The following is an 11,747-nucleotide window of genomic DNA, read 5'->3' as shown; positions in this document are numbered from 1 at the left end:
ACTCCATCGCTCTTAGAGTATTCCCCTGGCGCTTTGTAATCCTCTATCCGTCTTATCCCTTTTTCCCTTCTTCCTACCCGAATCCTGTTACATTTTACAACTCCTTTTTTTTGTTTACTCAACCTTGACTGTAACATTATAAAAATGAGTTGATGTGTAATGACATACCTTATTTTCGTGATACTAATGCATACTGACTTAAGGGTCTACAGTCCTATCCACGACATACTGTACTAGTTAGTTTGGAGACCCATTTAAAGCTCATATGATCAAGCCCAGGAGACCTAAGCTACGCTGCTCTGTATAACCAATCGTGATTGTAAGAAGAGTCTTCTATTACATATTTTTTTAAAGATAACAACACCGAATCTACACTATGATGTTCAGTGATTGCTAGTCCCTGAAAAAACTCTAGGTTTATAAATCTTCTAGCGTCTTATTTCTTTGTCTGATCATCCATCTGATTCAGAAGTGGAGATAGGTCAGCAGGAATCCCAATCCAATTTGGAAGAAAAGCTGCTTCATATTTAAAAATGTTAAGAAACTCAGAGTCTGGCAAGGTGAAGTTTGAAAGGTAAATGGTTTCCCCTAGGGCCAAATATCCAGCCCAGTATCCAAATGTCCCAAGTGTCATGATGGTGTTGTTACAATGAGCCAGGAGGGCAAAGTCATGGGTTGGTGAAGATTCTTCACCATCTCCTGAGAAATGGACATCCCCCAATGTTGTGTCAATATTCTCCTTACACCAGTCCATCCCGTTACTGGTTACGACGAATAAAGGATTTTGGTACTTCTCCCGGAAATAGTCCATAGCTGTTTGTAAGTACAGTCTGTCAGCTACCACCCCCTTCCATACATTGGACATGACGTTAAGATAGTCTCCTCTGCGTACATGAACTCCAACAAATGTTACATTTCCACGGCCTTCCTGCAGCTTGGAGAGGTAATTGTTTGCTTTTTCTTTAATGGAATCATGAAATGTGAACTCCCTGAGAATTTCGTCCTTCACAAATGTCCATGTGCAAGGATAACCTGTAAGCTTCACATAATCATTTGCAATCTCTTTGTATTCTGGAGACATCCAGTCATGGAGAGGAAAGTTTATCCAATCATTATGTGCAAAGTCTTGCTGGTCAATCATAGGCAGAGTAATTTTAAAAATTCCTGAAAGTGACCTGTACATTTCAGGCATAACATAAGCTTTATGGCCATTCAGTTTTGCCAAGGCATAAAGTGTGGCATACTCCCCCATTAAGTTGCCAAGTCGTCCCATTGGTTCTATTGTCCATATGCCCGTAAGTTCCTGGTTAGTCCTGTTGTGAATCTGATGTGGATGATGTTGTAGCTCGTTATTATAATGAAATATCATGAAAGATACTGAATTCCTTAAAAGGAGAAAATTTAGGGATGTCAGAAAGAGAATTAGTATCAATAGGAGGATGATTTTCCACCTTTTCATTTTCCAAAAAGTTATGCCTAAAAGATATAGAATAAAATATTAATTAAGACAGCATAATAAAATTAATTTACTATATACAGTGCTATACATCTTAAAGGTGTTTTTAACCTAAACAAGGAGTCTTCAACTTACTTTCAAATGTGGCAGTTTTGTCATAAAAGTTAACTGTGCTTTTTTTTTTAATACACAGTCAAGTCAAATTATTATGACCACCAACTAATATCCAGAGTAACCGCTGTGTGCATCATGGACAGTAGCTAGACGGGGCAGGAGTGACTCAATAAGGTCCTGGTAGGTTGTCTGGAGCCATGCTGACTTCAGTGCATCACACAGCTACTGTAGGGTGCATGGGGGAGGATACATAAATCAAACACAACAATTCAGGTGGTCCCACAGATGCTCATTTGGGTTCAAGTCTGGGGAATGTGGGGCCCCAGGTAGTACTTGGAAGTTTTGGTCATGCTCTTCCAACCATAATTGGCAATTTCTAGCCATCTGAAATGTTGCATTGTCTTGCTGGAAGATTCCATCCGCCCCAGGGAAGAAAATTAGCATGCATGGGTGTACGTGATCTGCAAGAACAGATTTATACCCAGATTGGTTGAGAGTTCCTTCCATATGTATGGGCCAAAGAATGTTACAAAAACATTCCCCAGACCATAACACTGCCACCACTAGTTTGTGTTCTTCCAGCAATGGTGTTACTCACCTGACCTGCCAACGTCCACCTGTTTAATGATGCAGAAAACGTGAAGAAGGTAACCCTTTGCCAATCTGTGGAGGTCCAATTTAAATACTGCCACAAAAAGTTAAGCTTTTCCTGCTGATGCAACTTTGTTTGCAGAGGTGCCTTGATCATCTGCCTGCTTTGGAGCCCGATATGCAGTAGGGTTCGCTGAACTGTTGTTTTAGACACATGTGGTAGCCCCCTGGTTCATTTTGGCTGTGAGCTGCTCCACTGTAGCATATTGGCAGGGATGGCCATTTGGGTGTGTGATCTATGCAACTCCATGGGGAGCATCACACCACCATAACGAAGGGGGCACCGGCACCACTGCTTAATCTGAAGTGACACAGGCGCTTCTTGCAGCCAGGCAGTTCCTGCCCTGTTCTCTCTCGGTCAGCAGTGAAGGCCATTATCCCCACACCTAGTGACGTCACTGACCCAACAGTGCTGATATTTATTGACTGAAGGAATGGCAGATATATAACAGAAAGTGGGTACCCCAGACAAAAAAGGGAGTGGTGCCCATGTGCAAAGACTCGAGCAATAAATCAAGACAAAAAGAGCACATGTGTGGGGACATAGAGACGAGACACAGTATTGCTGTAGAAAGAAGCGGCACAGTGTAGTAGCACAGAGCATAAGGGAACGGTATAGGGACACAGAGAAGAGGTACAGTATGGGGGTACAAAGTATGATACACATTATGGGGGCACAGAGCATGATGAACAGTATGGGTGCACAGAGCAAGAGACATTAGGGGGTGGCACAGAGCATGAGGCATAGTATGGGGGCTTGGAGAAACGCACAGTATAGGGGCACAAAGAAGAGGAACAGTATGGGTCCCACAGCATGATGCATAGTATGGAGGCACAGAGCAAGAGGCCCTATGGGGACACTGAGCAAGAGGCTTTATAGGGGCACCAAGCAAGAGGCACAGTATGGGGTTACAGAACATGATGCACAGCATGGGTGCACAAAGCAAGAGGCACAGTGTGACGAAACAGCAAAAAGCATTATGGGGGCACAGAGCAAGAGGCACTATGGGGTACAGAGCATGATGCAAAGGATGGGTGCACAAAACAAGAGGCATAGTGTGGCAGAACAGAGCAAGAGGCACTATAGGCACTGAGCAAAGGGTGCTATGGGGCACAGAGCATGAGGCACAGTATGGGTTCCCAAAACAGATGCACAATATGGGGGCACAAAGAAGTGGTACCGTTTGGGGGCACAAAGCATGACACACAGCATGGGTGCACAGAGCCAGAGGCACTATGGGAGCCACAAAGCAAGAGACACTATGAGGGCACAGAGCAAGTGGCATTATGGGGGCACAGAAAAGAGGCACATTATGGTGGCAGAGAGAAGAGACACAGTATAGGGGCACACAGCAATAGACACAGTGTGGGGGAATAGAGCATGAGGCACTATGGGGGACTGCAACAGACACTATGGTGGCACAGAGCAAGAGGCACTGTGGGGGAACAAAACAAGAGGTGATGTGGGGGGCACAGAGCAAGAAGCACAATATGGGGGCACAGAGCACGAGGCACACTATGGGGACACAAAGCATGACACATAGTATGGGGACACAGAGTATGATGCACAGTATGGAGAACAAGAGGCACATTATTGGGGCACTGAGCAAGAGGCATTATGAGTGGCTCAGAGAAAGAGCCACAGTATGGGGGCACAGAGCATGAGGCACAGTATGGGGGCACAGAGCATGAGGCACAGTATTGGGACACGGAGAACAGGCACAATATTGCAGTACAGAGCAAGAGACACTATGGGGGGCGCAAAGCAAGAGACGCTATAGGGGGCACAGAGCAGGAGATACTATATAACAGGAGCACAGGGCAAACGGCGCATAACCTGGAACTATATACAGTCCTGATCAAAAGTTTAAGACCACTTAAAAAATGGCAAAAAATCATATTTTACATTGTTGGATCTTAACAAGGTTCCAAGTAGAGCTTCAACATGCAACAAGAAGTGATGGCAAAGGCAAAAAAACTCTCCCTTTTTGAACGTGGTCGGGTTGTTGAACTGCATAAGCAGGGTCTCTCACAGCGCGCCATCGCTGCTGAGGTGGGACGCAGTAAGACAGTCATTTGGAATTTCTTAAATGATCCTGAGGGTTATGGAATAAAAAAGTCAAGTGGAAGACCCAAAAAAATGTCATCAGCACTGAGCCGGAGGATCCAATTGGCTGTCCGTCAAGACACTGGACGATCCTCGACCCAAATTAAGGCCCTTACTGGTGCTGATTGCAGCCCCATAACCATCAGACGGCATCTGAGACTGAAGGGCTTCAAAAACAAAAAACGTCTTCAAAAACCTCGTCTCCTTGAATGCCACAGAACTGCTTGTTTGGACTTTGAAAGAGAGCACCAAACATGGAACATTCAAAGGTGGAAGAAAGTTTTATTCTCTGATGAGAAAAAATGTAACCTTGATGGTCCTGATGATTTCCAACGTTACTGGCATAACAAGCAGATCCCACCTGAGATGTTTTCTACGCGCCACAGTGGAGGGGCGCCATAATGGTCTGGGGTGCTTTTTCCTTCAGTGGAACAATGGAGCTTCAGGAAGTGCAGGGGCGTCAAAGGCCGCTGGCCATGTCCAGATGTTGCAGAGATCATTCCTCATGACTGAGAGCCCTCGTCTGTGTGGTAACGACTGGGTTTTTCAACAGGACAACGCTACAATACACAATGCCCGCAGGACAAGGGACTTCTTCCAGGAGAATAACATCACTCTTTTGGCCATATTGCATGTTCCCCTGATCTAAATCCAATTGAGAACCTTTGGGGATGGATGGCAAGGGAAGTTTACAAAAATGGACAACAGTTCCAGCAGTAGATGACCTTCGTGCGGCCGTCTTTACCACTTGGAGAAATGTTCCCACTCACCTCATGGAAACGCTTGCATCAAGCATGCCGAAACGAATTTTGGAAGTGATAAACAATAACAGCAGAGCTACTCATTACTGAGTTCATGTTTGGAAGTTAGATTTCTGTTTTGGGGGGGGTTTAGTTTTTTTTTGGAGGTGTGGTCCTAAACGTTTGATCAGCTGAAAAACAGCCTGTTTCAGTTTATTCGTTGTTTTCATCAAATTGAATGCTCAAAAAAGTTTTGTCTCACTCCCATTTCTTCTTGTTGCATGTTGAAGCTCTACTTGGAACCTTGTTTAGATCCAGCCATGCTAAATATGATTTTTTGCCATTTTTCAGGTGGTCTTAAACTTTTGATCAGGACTGTATAGTTCCACAGAGCATGAGGCACTGTCTATAGGGGGAAATACTATTAGGGGTTCTATCGTCAGGGGGTATAGTATGTAACAATTGTATTTAGGGGTACAGTGTACAGTCGTGGCCAAAAGTTTTGAGAATTACATAAATATTGGAAATTGGAAAAGTTGCTGCTTAAGTTTTTATAATAGCAATTTGCATATACTCCAGAATGTTATGAAGAGTGATCAGATGAATTGCATAGTCCTTCTTTGCCATGAAAATTAACTTAATCCCCAAAAAAACTTTCCACTGCATTTCATTGCTGTCATTAAAGGACCTGCAGAGATCATTTCAGCAATCGTCTTGTTAACTCAGGTGAGAATGTTGACGAGCACAAGGCTGGAGATCATTATGTCAGGCTGATTGGGTTAAAATGGCAGACTTGACATGTTAAAAGGAGGGTGATGCTTGAAATCCTTGTTCTTCCGTTGTTAACCATGGTGACCTGCAAAGAAACGCGTGCAGCCATCATAGCGTTGCATAAAAATGACTTCACAGGCAAGGATATTGTGGTTACTAAGATTGCACCTCAATCAACAATTTATAGGATCATCAAGAACTTCAAGGAAAGAGGTTCAATTCTTGTTAAGAAGGCTTCAGGGCGTCCAAGAAAGTCCAGCAAGCGCCAGGATCGTCTCCTAAAGTGGATTCAGCTGCGGGATCGGAGTGCCACCAGTGCAGAGCTTGCTCTGGAATGGCAGCAGGCAGGTGTGAGCGCATCTGCACGCACAATGAGGCAAAGACTTTTGGAAGATGGCCTGGTGTCAAGAAGGGCAGCAAAGAAGCCACTTCTCTCCAAAAAAAACATCAGGGACAGATTGATCTTCTGCAGAAAGTATGGTGAATGGACTGCTGAGGACTGGGGCAAAGTCATATTCTCTGATGAAGCCTCTTTTCCATTGTTTGGGGCATCTGGAAAAAGGCTTGTCCGGAGAAGAAAAGGTGAGCGCTACCATCAGTCCTGTGTCATGCCAACAGTAAAGCATCCTAAGACCATTCATGTGTGGGGTTGTTTCTCATCCAAGGGAGTGGGCTCACTCACAATTTTGCCCAAAAACACAGCCATGAATAAAGAATGGTACCAAAACACCCTCCAACAGCAACTTCTTCCAACAATCCAACAACAGTTTGGTGAAGAACAATGCATTTTCTAGCACGATGGAGCACCGTGCCATAAGGCAAAAGTGATAACTAAGTGGCTCGGGGACCAAAACGTTGACATTTTGGGTCCATGGCCTGGAAACTCCCCAGATCTTAATCCCATTGAGAACTTGTGGTCAATCCTCAAGAGGCGGGTGGACAAACAAAAACCCACTAATTCTGACAAACTCCAAGAAGTGATTATGAAAGAATGGGTTGCTATCAGTCAGGAATTGGCCCAGAAGTTGATTGAGAGCATGCCCAGTCGAATTGCAGAGGTCCTGAAAAAGAAGGGCCAACACTGCAAATGCTGACTCTTTGCATAAATGTCATGTAATTGTCGATAAAAGCCTTTGAAACGTATGAAGTGCGTGTAATTATATTTCACTACATCACAGAAACAACTGAAACAAAGATCTGAAAGCAGTTTAGCAGCAAACTTTGTGAAAACTAATATTTTTGTCATTCTCAAAACTTTTGGCCACGACTGTATACTGTTATTATAGCATGTGGCAGTAATAGGAGTTTGTGTTCGTTTGTAGGGTACAGATGTGTTGGTAAAGCTAGAAGTTGAAGACATATGGCCAGCAAACTATGCAGGGACTGGTCATAGCTGGTCTGAATAGGATGAAGAAGAACTCTGGAGGAGACGCCATCTGTAAGTCACTAAATGGAAATGTTTATTTTGCCACTGACTGTGTCTGATCATTGTTATAGCCTCTCATATAGTCTGCAAAGCAATAATGGGTTTTACCGTTTTCTTTTGTGACACAACACCCAGCATACCTTTACAACTCTTCAGGCCATACTGAGAGTTGTAGCTTCACACTCTAGAAATTTATATGGCAAGGGCAAACCTATCTGTACTGAGCTGTTGTTGAACTGGTGCTGTATTTATGTACTGTGCTTGGATTTGGTGCTGTATTTATCTAATAGGTTTTGTTCTGGTGCTGTAATTATGCAAAATGAGCAGTTTCAGAAATACTGACACCCTTGGAGCAAAGCCAATGATCACCCCTTTTTACAAATCACCCCTTTTAACTATCAGCAACAGCAATGAGGGATATGTGAGCAGATAGCCTATCGCACACCTTATATTCCCACCAAGTCAGCTCACCACACGTGACTTCCTTCATGAGCTCCATACACACTGCCGACGTCAAAAGTAGTAAGTGGTCATAATAATATGACTCGACTGTGTATTTACTAGTGCAACCATAAACTGCACAGATAGTCTAATATGTTGGAGGATATGGCATCCTTTTAAACTAATCTCTTTAATGCTTACAGTATGTCCAAGTTTGTACTTATTTGGTGATGATCCTAAGTTGGAGCCTGTACTATAGTCAAGAGCTGCATTCACAACTATGAGGTGTCAGAGCTAAGATTTTCTAGCAGTTCTTGTTCACTCAGTGTCAGCGCGTTCTGGAAAGTGTTTGCTTTATGTAAGAGTAAACTGAAGCAGGAAAAACTGGCTGTCCCAACTTCTGTCTGACAACAAGCTTGTCGACTGTTTCCAGTAAGGCCGAATGCACACGGCCGTGTTCCGCGTGCATTCGGCCTAAGAGAGAGTACGATTGTCAATACAGATCTCGACTATAATGCAGGTAGTAACTCAAGATGGGTAAGTAAAGTACTGGATAAGTAAAGCTCTGTATTTTCCACTATACTCTAGTTTTTATTTAGATTATGGGGGTCATATATTAATGATGGTACCAGTGGATGTGCCAAAGTTATGTAAAGGCACAGGCACTTGGTGGCGCCGGCCGTGCGGCATGCTTTAAACTACGTTGTCTCCCTTGCTGACATAATTTAAGACCATTTTCCATGCCATACACTGGCGGCCTCTTTTTCAGCTACCTCTGCAAACTGGCGCAAGAGGGGAAATGTCCCAAAAAATAAGCCAAATACGCCAATAAGTGGTGTAAAAACAATATAAAATTACCCCCTATATCTTTATAAGCTCATTGGAGGGGGCGATTGCTTAAGACCTGTGTTTCATATACCTTTCTTTAACTCCTGGTTTTGGCCTCATGCCTCTCAATATATCTGGCACATCTGTGGGGATCACCCATAATGCCATCCATGCAGCCAATCAGCAGCCAGCCAGCCCTGTGATGTCACAGCCCTATAAATAGCCTCAGCCATCTTGGATTCTGCCATTTTCCAGTGTACTTAGTGCAGGGAGAGACGTCAGCAGGCGCTAGGGACAGTACTAGAAAAAACTTAATTGCGCTAAAAAAAATGATTTACAAGTGCAGGGAAAGATTATTCAAGGTGTAGGGAAAAGATAAGGAGGAATCATTCCACAGCATTTATGTTGAACAGGGTTCAGTAGGGGAGGTTACAGCCTGAGTAATAGGAACAATCCTATTACACCTTGCTGCACTGACTGGGCACCCAAATTGCCATTATACAGTTCTGTAATTCCAGCAAACCGTACTTGAAATTCGGGTACAAGTGCTGTTTGATACAGCCATTAATAGGGTTTATTACAAGGAAATATTTCTATGTCCTATTTGCCCTTGTGCGGTGCAGTTATATGTTCTAAATCATTTTTTGGCTTGTATTAGTGGGAAAAAAGGGCTTATTAGTAGGGATGAGCGAACCCGAACTGTATAGTTCGGGTTCGTACCGAATTTTGGGGTGTCCGTGACACGGACCCGAACCCGAACATTTTCGTAAAAGTCTGTGTTCGGGTTCGGTGTTCGGCGCTTTCTTGGCGCTTTTTGAAAGGCTGCAAAGCAGCCAATCGACAAGCATCATACTACTTGCCCCAAGAGGCCATCACAGCCTTGCCTACTATTGGCATGGCTGTGATTGTCCAGTGCAGCATGTGACCCAGCCTCTATATAAGCTTGGGTCACGTAGCGCTGCACGTCACTCTGCTGATTCAAGCATAGGGAGAGGTTGCTGCTGCGACGTTAGGGCGAGATTAGGCAGATTAACTCCTCCAAAAGACTTCATTCTGTGATCGATCTGCAGCTGTGGATCATTAAAGTGCTAATATCGACTTGCTCACTTTTTTGAGGCTGCCCAGAGCGTTTTTCAGTCACTTTTTTCTGGGGTGATCGGCGGCCATTATGTGGCTTGTGGTGCGCCAGCACAAGCTATTACCAAGTGTATTTAACCATCAATAGTGTGGTTATTTTTTGCTATATCCTACATCAGCTGCAGGCTGAGCCTGTGTCACCGAAGTGCATTTAACCATCAACAGTCTGGTTATTTTTTGGCCATATACTACATCAGCTGCAGGCTGAGCCTGTGTCACCGAAGTGCATTTAACCATCAACAGTCTGTTTATTTTTTGGCCATATACTACATCAGCTGCAGGCTGAGCCTGTGTCACCGAAGTGCATTTAACCATCAACAGTCTGGTTATTTTTTGGCCATATACTACATCTGGTGCAGGCTGAGTCTGTGTCACCCAAGTGCATTTAACCATCAATAGTGTGGTTATTTTTTGGCCATATACTACATCAGGGGCAAGTTGAGCCTGTCACCCAGCGCCTAAAAAATAGACCTGACATTTCTATTCAACCAAATTTGTACTGTTTTAGCTGGTCAAGTTATTTGTAGTGACCGTAAAAGCACACTTTTTGTTCTGGGTTGAAAAACTATTCCCAAATTTGCCATTCTCAAAATAACTAGTTTCTGCTATATGAGGCCTACTTGAAATCTATCCCAAAAAGGATATCTTACATTGAAGGTGCTGATAGTGTCATTCAGAAAAACTTAACACACACGCTACCGTGCAGATACAAGTCTAATTCTGTGATTAAACCTATACCTGTCACACAGCGCAAAAAAAAACAGGCCTCACATTTCTATTCAACCAAATCTGTACTGTTTTAGCTGGTCAAGTTATTTGTAGTGACCGTAAAAGCACACTTTTGGTTCTTGGTTGAAAAACTATTCCCAAATTTGCCATTCTCAAAACAACTAGTTTCTGCTATATGAGGCCTACTTGAAATCTATCCCAAAAAGGATATCTTACATTCAAGGTGCTGAGTGTCATTCAGAAAAACTTAAGACACACGCTACCGTGCAGATACAAGTCTAATTCTGTGATTAAACCTATACCTGTCACACAGCCCAAAAAAAAACAGGCCTCACATTTCTATTCAACCAAATTTGTACTGTTTTAGCTGGTCAAGTAATTTGTAGTGACCGTAAAAGCACACTTTTTGTACTTGGTTGAAAAACTATTCCCAAATTTGCCATTCTCAAAATAACTAGTTTCAGCTATATGAGGCCTACTTGAAATCTATCCCAAAAAGGATATCTTACATTCAAGGTGCTGATAGTGTCATTCAGAAAAACTTAACACACACGCTACCGTGCAGATACAAGTCTAATTCTGTGATTAAACCTATACCTGTCACACAGCGCAAAAAAAAAACAGGCCTCACATTTCTATTCAACCAAATCTGTACTGTTTTAGCTGGTCAAGTTATTTGTAGTGACCGTAAAAGCACACTTTTTGTTCTGGGTTGAAAAACTATTCCCAAATTTGCCATTCTCAAAATAACTAGTTTCTGCTATATGAGGCCTACTTGAAATCTATCCCAAAAAGGATATCTTACATTGAAGGTGCTGATAGTGTCATTCAGAAAAACTTAACACACACGCTACCGTGCAGATACAAGTCTAATTCTATGATTAAACCTATACCTGTCACACAGCGCAAAAAAAAACAGGCCTCACATTTCTATTCAACCAAATCTGTACTGTTTTAGCTGGTCAAGTTATTTGTAGTGACCGTAAAAGCACACTTTTTGTTCTGGGTTGAAAAACTATTCCCAAATTTGCCATTCTCAAAATTGTGGTGAACGGGAACAATGAGGAAAACATCTAATAAGGGACGCGGACGTGGACATGGTCGTGGTGGTGTTAGTGGACCCTCTGGTGCTGGGAGAGGACGTGGCCGTTCTGCCACAGCCACACGTCCTAGTGAACCAACTACCTCAGGTCCCAGTAACCAGCAGAATTTACAGCGATATTTGGTAGGGCCCAATGCTGTTCTAAGGATGGTAAGGCCTGAGCAGGTAGAGGCATTAGTCAATTGGGTGGCCGACAGTGGATCCAGCACGTTGACATTATCTCCCACCCAGTCTTCTGCAGAAAG

The 11,747-nt window shown here is 43.3% G+C and overlaps 1 protein-coding gene across 1 annotated transcript; it reads right to left on the bottom strand.

Annotated features, from left to right (window-relative positions):
* Positions 1-436: 436 nt before the first annotated feature.
* LOC120998931 (galactoside alpha-(1,2)-fucosyltransferase 2-like) lies at positions 437-1,369 on the bottom strand. Its single transcript, XM_040429840.1, has one exon. It carries the CDS (start codon positions 1,367-1,369, stop codon positions 437-439), a length of 933 nt encoding a protein of 310 aa, XP_040285774.1.
* Between the last annotated feature and the right edge of the window lie 10,378 nt (positions 1,370-11,747).

Source organism: Bufo bufo, chromosome 1, assembly GCF_905171765.1.
Source record: "Bufo bufo chromosome 1, aBufBuf1.1, whole genome shotgun sequence".
Lineage (NCBI taxonomy): Eukaryota > Metazoa > Chordata > Amphibia > Anura > Bufonidae > Bufo > Bufo bufo.
Note: the sequence above shows the minus strand (reverse complement) of the source record. Positions and strands in the feature narration are given on the sequence as shown.

Bases quoted from the DNA above. Each gene is read 5' to 3' on its own strand.
- LOC120998931 (XM_040429840.1), bottom strand. From the start codon at position 1,369: ATGATATTTCATTATAATAACGAGCTACAACATCATCCACATCAGATT.